This window comes from Vombatus ursinus, unplaced genomic scaffold (genome assembly GCF_900497805.2).
Source record: "Vombatus ursinus unplaced genomic scaffold, bare-nosed wombat genome assembly UNPS02014926.1, whole genome shotgun sequence".
In the NCBI taxonomy this organism is placed as follows: Eukaryota; Metazoa; Chordata; class Mammalia; order Diprotodontia; family Vombatidae; genus Vombatus; species Vombatus ursinus.
This window is the reverse complement of record NW_020954704.1, coordinates 2,113,815-2,132,100: the sequence shown is the minus strand read 5'-3', so window position 1 is coordinate 2,132,100 and position 18,286 is coordinate 2,113,815. Positions and strand designations below refer to the sequence as shown.

Here is an 18,286-nt window from a genome sequence, read left to right as displayed (position 1 = left end):
TTCTTTCCATTACACCATGCCACCTCATCCCATAGGGCCATTTTCTACATTTGAGAGGTTCTGTGCCCATTCTCTGTTTTGGCTATACAGATGCAGGAGCTGGAGCAAAAGCTCTTGGAAGCTGAGCACAGAGCAGAAAATGCAGAAACACAGGTAAGGGCTGCTGGAGGTATGAGGGGAGGAGGAAGGCGGGCAGGAGTGGCAACAGAGGACTTTGATCTCTGGCCTTCCCTGGCACTGCTTGAGGGGCTCACTTAGGTATGTATGAGATAGTAAGAAGTCTCCTTAGAGGCACAGGACAACTGAGTAGTCTAATGTTATTAGACTGTCAAGGCTCATGGCTAAGGGTGATAGGCCCTCGAGAAAAGAACTATATGCCTGGAGCATACCTTCTGTGGGAAGGGTTTTGTGGGGTCAGTGTAAGAGAGAGGGAGAACAGAGAGGATGCCTCCCTACAACCCCACTATGGCCACTGCCACGTCATTCCCCATATTACACCCCCCCACCAGATGGTTAATTAAAATAATTAATGTCAATTTCTTCAACTGTAACCTCCTTCAAGAGCAAATCTGTTTAATTAGATCTCTTCTGTGGTAGGTACTTAATAAATGACTGATTAATCAATTGATTGCCTTAGGCAAGAGCTACTGGTAGATTCCCCAAATGGGGCTCTGTGCCTGAGATACAGGCTGAGATCCCCTCCCACTCTGCCTGTCCCTCCCTCATCTGCCTCCTTCAACCATTCTTTATCCCATGAGAGGGTCACCCTTTTTCAGGTGGGTGTGATGGAGAAGAAGATCAAACTGGCCAATGTGAAGAGCATTAAGCCTGAAGACAACCTTCTCCAAAAGTACCAGGTGCTGCTGGAGACCATGCGAGGCAAAGAGGAGCTGATCAGCCAGCTGCAGGCACAGGTGGAAAAGCAGGTAAAAGGACCCAAGCCTAGAGCTGTGCACAATCTGTTGGCATGAGAGGAAGAAACATAGCTGTCTTCCTGGGCAAGTGGGTGTGACGTAGATTGTTAGGGAGCCTGGGTGAACAGAGAACAAGATCTGAGTCACTATAGAAGTAATACAACAAGTAATACAACGAAAGTAATACAAAACTGAATGCTATATTATAATTTTTCATTGATAATTGTATTTCGATATAATTGATTTTCTCAGAAGGGGTCCATCAGTTTCACCAGACTGCCTAAGTAGTCCACCACACAAAAAAGTTTTGTGTCTCCTGTCTTTGAAGGGGGGCTTTCCCCAGGGCCAAGCCTCTTAGTAATGCAGTGGGACTCGAGAGAAGTCCAGGGTGGTTTTCCAGGACTTTCAGCCATGCCTCTTTACATCAGCATCATAGCACCATACTCCTGAGGATGTCAGCTATGTGCATAGTAGAGTAGTGGAGTTGGACTCAGGGCTTGAGTTTGAATCCCGTGTCAGACTCTTATTAGCTGTGTGACTCTGGGCAAGTCACTGAACCCCTCCAAGAGGCAGCACTTTTCCTTGCCAAGGCAAACCCCTCTACATGTACAAATGATCCTATTCCATCCCATCTTCTTCTGAAGATTGCTCCTGTATCATCTTTACTCTCTCACGAATCTTCCATCTCTCCCCATTAACTGCCTGTTCCCTTGCTGGCTACAAACATGCCTATGTCTCCCCCATCCTCAAAAACACTCATTTGATCAGCCTATCCCCATGCTATTGGGGATATCAAACGTCTTCTGCCTTTCCTTCCTTTCATGGCTAAGCTGCTTGAGAAGACTGTCTATGCCTCCACTTTCCTCTCATTTTCTTAACTTTGCTTTCTCACTTCATAATTTAACTGCAACTGCTCTCTCCAAAGTTATCTCTTAATTCCCAAATCTAATGATTGCCTTTTCTTAATCTTTCTTGACTCTGAGTAGCCTGTGACAGTTTTAATCACTCTCTTCCCCTGGATACTTTCTTCTCTCTTGGTTTTCATGACACTGTTCTCTCCTGGTTCTCTTCCTACCTAACAATTCCTTTTTTGGTCTCCTTTGCTGGATCTTCATCCTGGTGGCACCTGTTAATTGTGAGTATGCCCCAAGGCTCTGTCCGAGACTCTCTTCTCCCTCTATAATATTTCACTTGGTGATATCATCATCTCCCAGAGATTCAGCTCTCATTACTGTGAAGATGGTTCACAGATTCATTTGTCTAGCCCTAACCTCTATGCTGTCCTGTCTTGTGTCTCTGACCACCTATTAGATGTCTCAAACTCAATGTCCTCTAAACTCTAAACTCAACAAGTTCAAAACTGAACTTATTATCTTTCTCTCCCTATCTTCCCCTCCTCCTGACTTCCCTATTACTGGTGAGGACCCCACCATCCTCCCAGTCCCCCAGGATCACAGCTAGGTGTTGCCTTCCGCTCCTCACTCTATCTCATCTCTCATAACCAGTCAATTGCCAATTACAGCTGATTTTTCCTTCATGGCATCTTTCATACATGCCCCCTTATTTCCTCTGACACTGTCACCACCCTGGTGCAGGTTCTCATCACCTCACACAAACCTCCTCACTCTGGTTCATCCTCCACTCAGCTACCAAAATGATCTTTCTAAAGGGTAGGTCTAAGGGCAGCTAGGTGGCATGGTGCATAGAGCACTGACCCTGGAGTCAGGAGAACCTGAGTTCAAATCTGGCCTCAGACACTAGCTGTGTGACCCTGGGCAAGTCATTTAAACTTGATTGCCTCCCCAAAAAAACGTTCGGGTCTGACCTCACCAACCCCCTACTCAATAAACTCCAGTGGCTCCTTGTTACCTACAGGATCAAATATAAAATCCTGTTTGTCTTTTAAAACCCTTCATAACTTTTAAAGTCCCTTCCTACCTTTCCACTCTTCTTACACCTTAATCCCATCCAGGTACTCTTTGATCCGATGACCCTGGCCTCTTTGCTATTTCTAGCAGAAGACATTTGATCTCCAGACTCCAGGCATTTTCACTGGCTGATTCTCATTTCTAGAATAATTTTCATCCTCATTCCCACCTCCTGATTTCTCTAGCTTCCTTCAAGTCTCAGATCAAATGCTACCTGCCTCAAATCCTACCTCCTTCCTTTCCTAGTCCTACTTAATGCTAGGGTCTTCCTTGAGATTATAACCAATTTATCCATTATGTATCATTTATACAAAATTGTTTGCATGTTGTTTCCTTGTAAATTGTAAGCCCCTCGATGGCACGGACTGTTTTTGCCTTTCTTTGTATCTCCCAGCACTAAGCACAGTGTCTGGCACATAGTAGGTACTTAATAAATGCTTGTTGATGATGAATTTCTAGATGCATGACTTCTAAGTAAGTCTTTGAAGGCAAAAGTGAAGCAATTATTTGTTATACTTCATTGAAAAAAATAATGTCATTCTCTATAAGCTCCCTTTTCTACATATCAAAACCCTTTGACGTCACCTTCCATTCTCATCTCCTTTATTCCAATCTCTGAAAAGGTTGACCCTTCTCCTCAATAGGTCTAACCTCTTTAAATGCAACCATGATCACCCCCACAACCATCTCCTCTCTCTCTCTCATCTTCAATCTCTCCCTACTAGTTCCTTCCCTCCTGCCTACGCTCAAGTCAACTCTATCCTAACAAAGATTTTAAAAATAAAAACCAAAAAACCTCACTAGAGCTACCATTCTGTCCTATCCACAAAGCTGAGTAAATATCTGTTGAAATACATCCTGGTGATCCTTTCTTTTATAATAAAGAAATTTGTTGTTCAGTCATGTTTGACTCTTCGTGACCCCTTAGACCATACCACATCAATGCTGTCCATGGGGTTTTCTTGGCAAAGATACTGGAGTGGTTTGCCATTTCCTTCTCCAGTGGTAACAAAGAAATACATCCCTACCATTCCCTTAAGCTTTTGCCCTTTATCTCTCCCTTTCTTAGCCAAATTCCTAGAAAGAGCTGTATTCTCACCTCCTTTTCCTCTCATTTCTCAACTCTTTGATGGCTAGGTTCCAACCTCATCACTCAACTGACACTGCTCTTTCAAAAGTTAATCTCTTTAATTGCCAAATCTGTCATCTCAATCTCATGCTTCTTGTCTTCTCTGTAGAATTTTATACTATTATTCTTCCTGGATACTATCTCCTCTCTGAGTTTTTGTGACATCATTTTCCCTTGGTTCTCCTAATTGTCGTGTCTCCTTTGCTGGTTCACCCCCATATAGTGACCCCTAATTGTGAGTGTACCCTAAGGCTCTATCCTAGATCCTCATCTCTTCTCATTCTATACTCAATCTCTAGATAACCTCCTCAGTTTCCATAGACCTGAGCACTAAAACAGACCACTATAGACCTGAGCACCAGATTAGACCGGTATCTACAGAGAAGTACTCTTAATCATTCTTATGAAGATTACTCTCAGATCTATATATCCTTCTCTGGTCTCTCTCCTGAGCTCCAATCTTGAATCACCAACTGCCTACTTAACATCTTAAACTGGGTATCCTGTATGCATCTCAAACTCAACATGTCCATAATGGAACCCATTCTCTCTCTCCAAACTTTACCCCTCTTCTGAACACCTCTATTTTCTGTTCTGTTTCTTGGCTTCCATGATGCCACACTGGTTTTTCTCATCTCTCTCTGACCCATATTCCTTCCATTTTTTAAATGTAAGCATTCCACAAAGAACTGTCTTTGTCCTTTACTCTTCTTTCTATACAGAACAATTTCATCTACTTCCATAGCTTCAGTGGTCACTTTTAATATTAAAGGCTGTGAAATCTATATCTCTAGTGCTAGCCTCTCTCCAGATCTTCATTTCCTATTTCTAGCTGACCACCTCTTCCTGGATATCCCGTGAAGCATACCCTGATCTCCCCAGTGGGAAGTGATATCCCCCTTCTCTGAAATCCTTTGATTTTAATGTTCTTGGGATACTTATTATATTAAAGCTATTCATGCATATATCATCTCTCCTACATAATTCTAGCTCATGCTTCCATACCTTGGTAGTGTTTCCTTCACAGAAAGCCTTTGAGGTGGCTAGTGGAAGTATCATCACCCTCATTTTACAGGGGATGAAACAGAGACCCCAGAGAAGTTAAGTGATTTGCTCAAGGTCACAAACTTAGTGCCAGAACCAGAATTCATATCCAGGTTCTCCCAACTCAACTCCTTCCACCAATACCATTCTCTCATCCCCTGTTTCTTGAGGGTAAGGAATGGTGTCTCCTTAGTACCTCCTACAATGTTAAGTAATTGAATAGAAAAGTGATGTGTTCCTAGAAAAAAAAAAGTGAGTAAACTGACCTTTTTCATCTGGAATCCCAGCTTCCTTTTATTTCAAAGATGTTTAAACTTAATTTCTGATTGATCTTCCATAGTCAGTGACTCCTAAGAGGTCAATTTAAGATTTTCCCCTTACCTTTCTGGTCAAGTAACTTGACCAGAACTATACGATAATACTTAAATGCAAAGGAAATTGCAATCTAAATGGAATCCTGCTGTAAATCCTACTATAAAATTTTAGTGTTCTCCAATACAAATCATCATGATTCAAGAGGAGGAATCTTGAATTCGATGCAAAAAATCTAAGGTCTAATTGGGACTCTGCCAGGAACAGATTGTATGACATTGGGCTCCTGCCTCTTCATTTTTAAAATGAAAGGGTTTGACTAGATGATTTCCAAGGTCAAGTCCAATTTTTAAAATCCATGATTTTATGACACCCATTTTAGTTCCATAAAAATTCCTTTATAGTGTCTTAAATCCAATTAAAATCTTTTTTGCTGCTATTTAAATCTATGTATATGGGACAAAGGGGAAAGGGAAAAACGATTTATTAAGTGCCTGCTATGTGCCAGGCATTGTACTGAACACTTTATAAATATTATTTGATCCTCACAACAACCCAGGTAGATAGATGCTATTATTATTATATCCATTTTACAGTTGAGGAAATTGAGGCAGAGAGATTAAGACTTGCCTGGGATCACACAACTAGTAAGTGTCTGAGACCAGATTGGAACTCAGATCTTCCTGACTCAAGGTCCAGCACTCTATGCTGTGTTGTGAAGTGCCACCCAGCTGCTTGGTATTTATGTAAGTAAGACAGCCAAGTACTTAGAGCAGTTATCATCTCTTAGTAGGTCTGATTTTCCCAATGGATTAATTTTTTCCAATAGGTTACCTGCCAACATCTTCCTTGGCTTCTGCTTTCAGAAGTGTTCAACGTGTCCCATTCCTTACCCTAATGGTTCCACAAGACTGGAAACTGATTCTAATCTGTGGTGATTTTCTGTTTCAGAAGCAGCTAAGAGTTCAAGATGCAAAGGCTGTTCAAGAGAAAGCTGCAAAGATCAAGGAGTGGGTGACCATGAAGTTAGGAGAGGTACAGCTATCACTTGGTCCTGGGGGATTCCTGGAGGAAGTAGAGATAGGCTCTGGGTGGTTAACCATTCACTCAATTCAGACTGTGGAATGTTTCAGTATACTTTCCTTTTCACTTTCTAATTGATTTTTCCCAAATCCCCAGACCACAGCCTCTTGTTGTTGTTTTTTTAAGATAACATTGTTATTTGGGAGAAAGGGGAGGCAAGAAAGGAGTAGTGTCCAAGGACAAGTCTCTCACTACTGGTAAAGCTTAACCACTTTTTAATGGAAAATACACTGAATTTTAGGTCAGGAGACTGACATTTGAGACCTGACTTCAGGTTCCTGCTCCAGTAACTTTCTAACTAGGTATCCTTGGATGAGTTACCTAAATTCTCTGAGCCACAGTCTCTTCATATGAAAAATGGGAATAATAATACCTAGGTAATATTAATATTAATAAATAATATTAAATGAATAATAGATAATATTATCTACCTCATAGGGTTGTCTTGAAGAGAGTGCTTTGTAAACTTTAAAGTGTTATACACTAATAAAATCTATGATCTGATTAATGTGAGTAATCCCTATAATAATGCAGGTCACAGCCCCACCAAACCCACCCATCATGTACTTGCTACTCTCATCCATGTCCTACTATAAGCCCTATAGAAATTATTATTATTATTATTATTATTATCATTAGATCTGAGCTGTGAGCTCCTTGAGAGCAGCCACTGCCTTTTGGCCTTCTTTAAGTCCCTTAGCACAGTGCCTGGCACATAGTAGGTGCTTAATATATGTTTCCTGACTGACTGTTTAGTATCTGTGATTTCATTGGCTTAAAGAACTCTTCCATAGGGAGATACTGTCTACCAGTGTTGGTGGGCAGCTGTTCTGAAGCTTACTTTTAGAGAATTTGAGGGGTAGGGGAATGAAAGATAAAGTGATTTACCCAAAATCATATGCCCAGTTTGTGTCAGAGACTAGACTTGAATCCAAGAGGATTCTGAGGATAATACTGTCTCTCTCATTTTTATTATTATTACTATTATCATTTCTTTCTTCACATCTTTTTCAGTGAGGTTCAAATGGAAATTCTTGAGACAAATTGCTATCCTAAAATTAAAATGTGTGTGTACATATATATATATACACACACACACACATATATTATGTTCTGTGGAAGAAAAGTGGGAAACAAGCATTTATTAAGTGCTTACTATGTGTCAGGCACTGTCCTAAGTGCTTTACATATATCTCATTTGATTCTCACAACAACCCTGTGGGGTAGATTCTATTGTTAATCCCCATTTTACAGATGAGGAAACTGAGGCAGAGAAGAAGTGATTTATACAAAGTAATACAGCTAGTAAGTATCTGAGACTGGATTTGAAATCAGGTCTTCCTGACTCCAGGCCCAATGCTCTATCCACTGCGCCACCTAGCTGCCTATATGGACTTCTGAAAAGGTAAATAAATTAACTGGTTCTTGTAGTTGAATAAAAATATTAGGATGTAAGCTCATTCTCTGTAGGCTCACTAAAAATATCACTGTTATAATTCCAGTAGTAGACAGGACAGCTGGAATGATATCATGCACCTCATCCTGTCCCCTGAGGATCTTGATCTCTATTTTTTTCAAAGTTTGTCATTCCATGATGCTTAGAAAGTATGCATATTTGGTAATACGGCATTTATTAAAAGTCTTCTTTTGTTTTTTGTTTTTTTTGTGAGGCAACTGGGGTTAAGTGACTTGCCCAGGGTCACACAGCTAGTGAGTGTTATGTGTCTGAGGACAGATTTGAGCTCAGGTCTTCCTGACTCCAGGGCCGGTGCTCTATTCACTGTGCCACCTAGCTGCCCCCTTCTTAAGTTTTGATAGATCAGTGTTATGTATAGTTGATTGTGGACAACAGCTTGATCTGTGACAGTGGTATGATTTCAGTACAGTTTATTTGGCTTAACTGAGTCCTCCAGAATATTCTGAGACTTCTATTAAGTCGAGTGATGTGGCAGTCATGTCACCAGGTCATATCTTCCTAGATATTCAGTTATTATTTCAGCTGAAACATAATAAAAGCCCCTTACTTTTAGTCTGGGTGTGTCTCTCTGCTTTAGATGTATTTCTTGTAAACAACATATCGTAGGGTTCTGGTGTTTGATCCACTCTGCTATTCATTTCCATTTTATGGGTGAGTTCATCCCATTCACATTCCCAGTGATGATTACTGTGTATATTATTCCCTCTTTCAGCCAATGAGAGTAAGGTTCAAGCATTGCCCACCCTACCACCCCATCTGCCCCTCTACTGTAGATATTCAGTTATTAGTAGGCCAGTAGGTGGCACAATGGATAGAACACTGGACATGGAATCAGAAAGACTTGAGTTCAAATTCAGCCTCAGATACTTAACTGTGTGACCTGGAAAAAAAAATCAACCTCTGCCTCAGTTTCTTCACCTATGAAGTAAGGATAACAGCACCTACTTTCTAAGGTTGTTGTAAGGATAAAATAAGATGACACTTATAAAGTACTTTATAAACTGTTAAAGTTCTATATAAATGCTATTATTATTAGTATCATCAATATTTTCAGTGTATTGATTATGCTTAAAAACTAGAAAAGGGTTCAGCACAGATCAATCAGTTCCCTAGTAGCTATTATGTCCTTATCAGAATCTTTTCTATAATTATTGTGGTGTGGTAGGAAGAACACTAGACTGGGAGTCAGGAAACCTGAGTCCTATTCCCAAATGGACTATTAACTAGTCATGGGGCTTTCAGCAAGTCACTTCACCTGTGTGGGTTTCAGATTCCTTATCCAATAATGAAAATAATAATAATAATAATAAAGCAGCTGACATAGTGTTTTAAGTTCTACAAAGCACTATGTATACACATACATTAACTCATCTGATCCTCACAACAACCCTGTGAGGATCCACAGCTCTTCTCTTGCCTTCAGGATGGGTACTGCTTCTGAAACCACAGAATTCTTTGACTTTCCCTGGAGGGTCCAAGTAGCTCCCCTGGGGGCACCATGGAGAGACCTAGAGATGGAGATTAAACAGATGATGTAAAAGGCAATGATGTCTTGGAGTTTCTCAGGAAGCTTCCTCCAGAGAAGAGCTCCTGCAAACAAATAACTATTATTTGTTGACAGAAAAGGAATCTGAGACTGAGAGAGTGATTTGTAAAATGAAGTTTGAGTTGATCTCTCAGATCCTTTCCAGTGCTAATAGTCGCAGGTTGATCATTTCATAAAACTGCACTAAAGTAGAAAACTTGAATTCTAAAACTTTGCAGACCAGAGTTGCAAAGGAACCTCATAATTTGAGATGGTTCTAAACAAGATTAGAAAAGAGGAGAAAATAAGAAAAAGACAGTCCTCAGGAGAGAGAGAACAAGCTTTTCTGTTCTAGCAAAGGCCAAATAGCAACTAAGGAGAGAGGAAGGTTCCATGGGATTTTAATTTTGATTTTCAGTTGGAGCTGACAGCTGAAACCAAGGCTTATAAATGAATGTTTTTCTTCTTGAACAGCTCGAGATGGAGAATCAGCACCTGAAAAACTACAATCAGCGCCTAGTAGGGCAAGTGAGAGCACTTCAAGAGGCCCTGGGAGGTAGGCAGCAGTCTCTCCTCTCAGGCCAGCTTTCTGGGAGACTCCAAGATGCCACTGTCATTGATACCTGTCTCTTTCCTCCCTATCTCCAGACCTGTCCATGGTGCTACCCGGGGAGTTACTGTGGTCCTTCCAGGGGAAGTCAAAGAAGAATTCTGTAGTTTCAGAGATATTTACCCATTGTGAAGGTCAGAGAAGAGCTGTGGCAGGCAAACAATCTGTAGACAATGCATCCTAGGCTCAGAGTACCTTGAGAGCAATCATCTCCTTATCTTCTCCAGGTACCCAGCAGGACAAAGACTTCATTCCTGAAGCAGGCAACACTTTGAAAGGTTCTGGGAGAGTCATTTGCAGAGAAATCTCAGAGGCCAAGGCTTCCCAACTTTCTCCTGGAGGTACTGTGGGGCTACAAAAATCAGCTCACTTGGGTGAAGTCCTAGGTGGTTTCCAGAGAGGGGTGCCCATTAAGCTGAGGTTCCCAGCCAGTGAAGGAGTCCTTGGCAGCAGCATGACCCTGCCAAAGGTTCGGGTTTTCCGTAACCCCCGGGACAGCATCCAACTTGCCAAGCGGCCCTATAGCCAGCCCCAGCTGAGAAATGGACACTTCAACCATATGATGAGCATTGAAATTAGCACTCTCCAGACCTCCCAGACCCACAACCTTCCCATGAATGAGACAAACATCGACCAGAAGAAAAGGAAAGAATCTATGGACACAAAACAGCCCTCCTCAGATAAGAAAGAAGTCAAAGGCAGTGAGCCAACCTCTAGATTAGACAAAGAAGAGCTGGAGAAGCCTCGTGCCAGGGAGGTAGAGATGGGGAACAAGCCTCCTACGCCCCCGCTACACCAATTCCCATCCTGGGTAAGAATTTTCAGTTCATTTTTCTGTGGACAGTGAATAACCCTAATAGTAGCTAGCACTGTTGTAATTTAAAGGTTTTCAAAGTGTCTTAATGTTTTCTCTATCAACAACCCTGTGAGACAGGTGTTATTTTTTACACCATCTTACATGTGAAGAAATTGAGGCTGACATCAGTTAAGTGACTTGCCCAGGAACACAGAGATTTGAACTCAGGTGGGTTGTCTTCCTTTGTAGACCAGCCCTCAATCCACTATGCCAGCCTGGCTGCCTATAATGAACATTGCATGTATGAGCTAAGCAGTCAGGTGTAGGAGGGGTATAACTTCAATCAGGAATTAGCATCTATAGATGGGCTTATAAGATTTAGAGCCAGAAGACTCTTAGAGATCATCTAGCTGAAACTTTTTTGGGGGGCAATTGGGGTTAAGTGACTTGCCCAGGGTCACACAGCTAGCAAGTGTCAAGTGTTTGGTCTGAGGCCGAATTTGAACTCAGGTCCTCCTGACTTCAGGGCTCCATCCACTGCGCCACCTAGCTGCCCCTGGCTGAAACTTTTCATCTTACAAGTCAGAAAACTGATTTAGCATTAAGGTGTATAACTGGGCTTGGAACCCAGGCAATATGGACTCTAAAGCTTGCCACTGTGATATAAAATAGCATGACCCCACCCCCCTTCTTCCCACTCTCTCCAAATGGACTACTGGAAATAGGAGAGTGAAGGATCAAGGTATCATGGGTACACCCTTCTCTTTGTAAGCCCAACCCAATGCCCAGAATCTACTCCCCAATGAGGAGGCACTGTATAGATAGCCTCCTGACAAAATATCAGCCCCACAAAAAGATTTTTTTCTAATTATCTTAAAGTCCACTTACTCAACATGTGACCTCTTAGCTAGATGTGGTCCATCCACACATGGCAGGGGTATGGCCTGCCTGAAATTTTTAGCATCCCCCCCAAAAAAAGGCTTTCTTTAATTAGTTAGTACTTACTAGACCATTATAGCCTAATAATCTAATAATCTGCTGCTATTTTTATATAACTGACTTGTCAGGTGTCCAATTGGAGCCTGGGATCAATTGTAAAAATTTCATGCGGTCCACACACATATAGATTTTTGCTTGTGTAATCCAGTATTGGGGGGAAGGAGAAGTTGGATGCCCTTTTCTTAAAGAATACTCTTTAAAAATGTAAATACCCACTGGAAAGGGTCATACCTTAAACTAGGGGTTCTTATCTACGTGCTAGACCCTTTTGGCAGTCTGATGAAGCCTAAGGACCCCTTCTCAGAATAATGTTTTTAAATGAATAAAATAAAATTTATAGAATTACAAAGGAAACCAAATGTTAGTGAAATCAAAAATAAAGTTTTAGGGAGTTCATGGGCACCCTGAAATCTATCCATGAACTTTTTGGGGATCCATGGATCCTAGATTAAGAACCCCTACCATAAGCTATTATTAGTAATTACCTTTACAGAGATTGACTGCTAGCTAAAAGCAAGAATGAGGCACAATATAAATATCTGGGGAAGCAAAAGACAAACTCCCAAGTCAAGATAATGATATAGATGAAAGAGCACTAACTATAAAATCAATGAAATCAAATCCCACCTCTGACATTTACTACCTGGTGATCTTGGGCCAGTTACTTAACTTTCTCAGGCCTCAGTTTCCTCATCTATAAAACTACATGTCCTCTGAGATTCCCTTCCACATCTAAAAACTATCATCCTATGAAACAAAGAGATGGGATGGTACCAAAAGTGTACTAGTGAATGTTTAACAACCAACTCTCTGGGGCAAGTGGTGAAGGGGATTGGAGAGGGGGAGGGAAGAGCATGAACAACACAATTTTAAATTTAACCTGCATTTTTAATGCTTCTTCCATCATTTTCTTGAGTCTAGACAATTAACAATTTGTAGTTGATTCTGGAAGAGTAAAGGCTCCCTTTGCAAATTTAACAATCAGCTCTCACTAGCCAGTCAGAGCTAACTTAGCACATTCCCTGCATGGTGATAAAGATAGATTTCATCTCCTTTGCAGTTTTGCCCAAGATTGGTCCTGGTCATATCAGGCAAAATCATCTGGTCCTTTTGGGTGACAGGACATAGACAAGGACAGTCTTCAGCATTTGTAATTCTTAGCTCTCTTCTGTCCCGGTCAAAGATGGAGAGGGAAAAGAGCCTGGAGACATTCAGGGTCAGCTAAAGATCCTGATTCCTTCTGTACAGCAGTTTTTCCTCACAAGTGCTAGTAGCTGTCATCCCAACTCTGGATGGATGGATCCTGGGAAGATCTGGTTTTGCTAAAACAGAGATTTGAAAATAGGAATTGAAGAACCAGGGACGCCTGAGGATGTGAACCCTTTCCTATCGAGAATTGCCTCATGGTGGCTTGCCTCTGCCTTAAAAGGTTACAGAATATGGGGGGCAGCTAGGTGGCACAGTGGACCGAGCACTGGCCCTGGATTCAGGAGGACCTCAGTTCAAATCCAGCCTCAGACACATAACACTTATTAGCTGTGTGACCCTGGGCAAATCACTTAACCCCATTGCCTAGCCAAAAAAAAAAAAAATTAATTAAGGTTACAGAATGTGGCAGTTCTTGTGGCGCTTTCCCAGGGAAGGAAGAGGGGAAAGGGAGAAGAAGCAGCAACGGCACAGAAGAGGATAAAAGGACCTCAGCAGAGTAAAATGGAGGGGAGAGTACTGAATTGGGTTGGTAATACATTAATACACATGTCTATAATAAATCAAAATGGGAACATTAAGATCAGATAATGGCTTTTTAAATAGGAATTTTCCCCAAAACATAGGCTTGGAGAGGGAGAGAGGACTGGGGCAGGAGAAGTAACCAGAGGCATAAGCAGAGATGGCCAGTAAAGACAAGTATAATCTCACCATTTGCCCAAATTCAGCCCTGCATGTTGAATGGGAAGACATGGCCATGGTGCCTATGTTCTGTCTTCACTGGTTTAGTGGATATGTTTGTACATGAATGACTACAGGGCATGCTAGCATCCTTCCCATGCTGGGCACCAAGTGAATATGGGGAAAAGGTGTTGATAATAAGATAATGGTTTCCATCACACCCTCCACACTTTCACCTGGTATTTGGAGTCCCATGGAATCAGCTAGGACTAGGTTAAGGTTTATTATGTGGCATCTTCTCAGTGTATGCACAACTCCCAGCTTCCCCTACACATTCAGGCCTTCATAATTCTCTCTCCCCAGGGAAAACCAGTATAAAGCCTAAGAATTCTGAGAACAGTATTACCTCTGTCAACTGTTAGTTATTAGGGAATCGGACTTTCAGATTTTGAGAGGTCAACAGAACCTATTCCCTACCCCCACCTCACTTGACTTTCAGAAAAGACTGCACTTCAACTATTGTAGACAACTGAGAATCTAGAGGACACACTGATATTTTAACAATTAGCTATCAGGAAGTTCATTATATCTAACTTAAATTTCTCTAATTACAACCTAAGCCATTCACCTTACTCAATCCTTAGTAGAGTTAAAGAAGGGCTAGGCATCATCCTAGGTATAAGAAATAATCTTTTTTACACTCAGTGATGCCTTTTAAGTGGCTCCTCAGAGTCCTCTTCCAAATAGTTAAATGACTCAGAGAGAATAGTCACTTTGTTTTCCCTTTCACCTAATCACATTACAGTATTGTGACCGAGATCTTAGTCCCCCATTATCACCAGTCTCAACTTTCACTCTCCCCTTGTTCAATTTTTTATCCCTGCCAGGGAAAGTTTTGCTCAGCCTTTCTCCCCAGCCCACCCCTATGAAGCCATAACTAGCTTTTCCCCAGGCACCATATTCAGAGAGACTTGGCTTTCTCCTGGGAGCAGGGATGGTGCTACTTTATCCCCACTATGGTCCAGTAACATCTCTGCTGACCCCATTTATCCACAAGGGTTGGTTTTAATGGCAGTGGATAAATGGGGTCAGCAGAGATGTTACTGGACCATAGTGGGGATAAAGTAGCACCATCCCTGCTAACAAAGTGACTAAGGGTGGGAAGGTAAGTGAACTCAGGAAAGATGGACCTGCCCAGGTGCAGCAGTGGGGATAAAGTGATGGTTTGATCCCTCTCAAGCCTCCTTGACATCCACTCCCAGAGACCATGCCCTTCCTGCCACCTTACCAAAGTATATGGGGTGAATGTCAATATCCTAGAGGAGGGAGAAGGGTTGCCCATTTCCTCTTTCCTCCTTCCCTTTTTCTAAACCCTGCTTTCTCTCCTTAACTTAGTCAATCCTATCTAGCTCCACGCTAACCCTCCTCTGCTCTATCCTCCTCTGCCCTCAGGAACCATCCTCTATTATTAACAAACTACCCTTTATCTAGATTGCTTCCTCTCACATTCCTTCCACCTGGTGTTCACTGAAACCTAGTGTTCTCCTGAAAATACTATTTCTCTTGGACTGTCTCCAAGGCTGGCTGTTCCCCTCATACCTATACAGGCAAAAGAGAAGCAGGCAGACTCCTTGCTCTCTACTGCCATCTACAGACAAAGAATTCTTACTACAGCATTCAAATGGTCATTCAGCTTTAGCCTAAAGTCCTCCAGGAAGGCAGAAGCCACTACCTCCAAAGTAAACTCATTCCATTTTGAGGTAGGTCTAATTGTTAGGAAGTTGTGTTTTTTTTTCCCTTAGGGGCCCTGAGGGCCAATCCTAATTAGGGGCTGTGATTTCAGGAGAGTCGGATTTATGCCGTGGCCTCATCTGGCATGCAGCTGTCTGAGGTGTCTCCTGGAAATGATGCTTCTTCCTGTGGTAAGTCCCAAACCAGATCTGAAATTAGAGGGCAAGGGGGAGATTGGGGTGGGGTGGAGGAGACAGTGCTGTCTCTGGGAGAAAGAGGAAAGGAGATTTTGGGAAAGGGTATCCTTTCTAGGGTTAGGACCAGGAAATATTGAAGCAAAGCAGCAACTCTCTCCCCCCACCAATATTTTTATGCCGATGAAAGCAAGCTGTGAAAATGAACATTGAAGACAACTTTGAAAATGAAAAAGAGCCACAAAAAGGTGGCCTGAAGATGTGGGAAAGGGAGGGAAGGAGGCAGTGGTCAGTACAGCCTCTTTGCTTTAATAATTGGGGTGGGGAGGTAGGGTACCAATAATTGACAAAGGCTAGGGAAAGGCTAGGGACTGGACTTGTGATTTCACCTGTATAAGGAACAACCTGGACTTGGAATCAGGAAGACATGAGTTCAAAAACTAGCTATGTGACCCCGGGCAAGTCACTTAACCTCTGCCTGTCTCAGTCTCATCTGTAAAATAGGGATAATAACAGCACCTATTTTGCAGGGTTGTTGTGAAGATCAAATAAGATGAAATATGTAAAGCATGTTGCAATTCTTAAAGTGATATATATACATATATGTTAGTTATTGTTTCCTAGTATTATTCTCTACAATCTTTATCGTTTTGGAGAATTGCCTACAGCACTGATTTCTTGCCCAGATTTAAATAGCCAGTGTATGTTAGAGGCAGGACCTGAATTCCTAGCTCCAGGGTTGGTTCTCTCTTCATTGTACCTACCATGCTGCCCATCATTTAATATCTTATCTATAATTTACATGACACTTTCATGTGCATTTGATCCTGTGAGGTAGGAGTATTCATTTTACAGATGAGGAGGCTGAGGGATTTGCTTAAAGTCAAGGCAAGATTAGAGTTTAGATTTTATAGCTTCTAATACAGTGTTCTTTCCAGGACAACACAACAGTTAATTACATATGTGTTAAACATTAAGCTTAGAGGTGTTTTTTTTGAACACTGCTTGATAGTAGACCTTCTAACTCCAAGTCTGGTTCCTGAAGCAATTTAAGAAACCCCCAAAAGGCCATCACTCTGATTTTCTATACCCTGGAGATGATTCTGGTGGAGGTCAAAGGAATCTTCCAGAGTTTGGCTTTCTAACAACGAGAGTTAATAGGAGAAATGAAATGGGGATACCTCAGAAGGTAGTGAGTTCCCTATTGCTGAAGAACTATAAACACACACTGAGTAACCACTTATTAGGGATGTCGTAGAAAGAGTTGAGCTCATGTATGGATTGGGCTGGGTGATATTTGAGTTTCCTTCTAATTCTGACATTCTGTGATTTGAGGAGAGTTGGGACAGGGAGTAGGATAAAGTGAAAGCTTCTCAGAGAGTCAATAATTTCCTATTTAGAACTGGCATTATGCCCCTTCCCTGGACATAAAAATACAGGGAAGAACACTGATTCTATGCCAATATTGAAATCTCTCATTTCCTCCTCATATTGCAGGGCAGTTCATGGCCCAGAAAAAAAGGCAAGGGTATTGTTTCCCCCAAGTCCTCCCTAGTCTAGGGTCTGAAGATAAGTCTAGTGTCTCCCTAAATTGGCCTTTCAAGGTCATGTTCCATCTTTCCCTTTGTGTTTTTGTTTAGTCATTTCAATCACGTCCAACTCTTCATGACCCCATTTGGGGTTTTCTTGGCAAAGATACTGAAGTGGTTTGCCATTTCCTTCTGCAGATCATTTTATAGATGAAGAAACTGAGACAAATAGGGCTAAGTGACTTGCCCAGGGTCACACAGCTAGTAAGTGTTTGAGGCTAGATTTGAACTCTTTAAGATGAGTCTTCCTGATTCCAAGCACAGTTCTCTCTGCCACCGAGCTGCCCCTTTAGTCATTTCCTCCCTCCACCAGTTCCCTCCCTGAGTTATGGTGCCCTAGTATTTAGCATCTCTTCTCTCTCTCTTCCCACCTCCAGTTTCAAGTTCTACATCCCTCACCTCCCCTGGGTCCTTCTCCAAGCTTGTCTACAAGAACTTCCATGTGCCTGTCTACACCACATTGAAGGGGGTAAGGAACCAAGAATTGGGTCTGATTACATCTTTTAGAGAAGACCCCTGGAGCTTTGATTGGTAAGACTGGCATGAGTGTCTAAGGTCAGGGTTTCATGCCTGTGTGTCTCTAAGCAGGACTGTATCATGCCCCTCAGTATCGAGCACAATTTCCCAGGAAGGACTCTCTCCACATGTTCCCATAGAGAATTAGTCCTTGGGAGGGACCAAACTTATCAAACCCTCAATATGTCCCTAGCTTTATGGAGCTAGGCCAGTTGTGTTCTCACCAGAATTAAGTCTGGAAAATTTCTTTGAGAAGAGAACCAGGGAAGATGGGGTGAAAAGAATAAAAGAAACGGAGTCCAGGAAATCAGGATGGTTACACTAGTGAAATAATTAGTAGTCCCTCTTAGTCTCTGTCTTCATCTGTTGAATCTCTGCCCATCCATTAAATCCCAACTCAGTTGTCCCTCTTCCATGAAATGTTCCCTGATACACATCCCCAAACACATGAAATCATCAATACTCACACATTTAATTTTCATGACTTAAAGCATTTGCATCATTTTATTAGTAACCTCATTTTCACTTTCATGTTAGCAACAGCACACATTT

At 41.9% G+C, this 18,286-nt stretch overlaps 1 protein-coding gene across 1 annotated transcript in view; it reads left to right on the top strand.

The window, feature by feature from the left end:
• Nucleotides 1-18,286, top strand: part of PLEKHH1 (pleckstrin homology, MyTH4 and FERM domain containing H1) — a 66,259-nt gene that overhangs the window by 21,423 nt on the left and 26,550 nt on the right. The window contains 7 exon segments of the mRNA XM_027843684.1: nucleotides 91-153; nucleotides 777-926; nucleotides 6,279-6,362; nucleotides 9,887-9,968; nucleotides 10,061-10,833; nucleotides 15,548-15,626; nucleotides 17,596-17,687. Coding sequence (XP_027699485.1) covers nucleotides 91-153; nucleotides 777-926; nucleotides 6,279-6,362; nucleotides 9,887-9,968; nucleotides 10,061-10,833; nucleotides 15,548-15,626; nucleotides 17,596-17,687 — 1,323 coding nt within the window.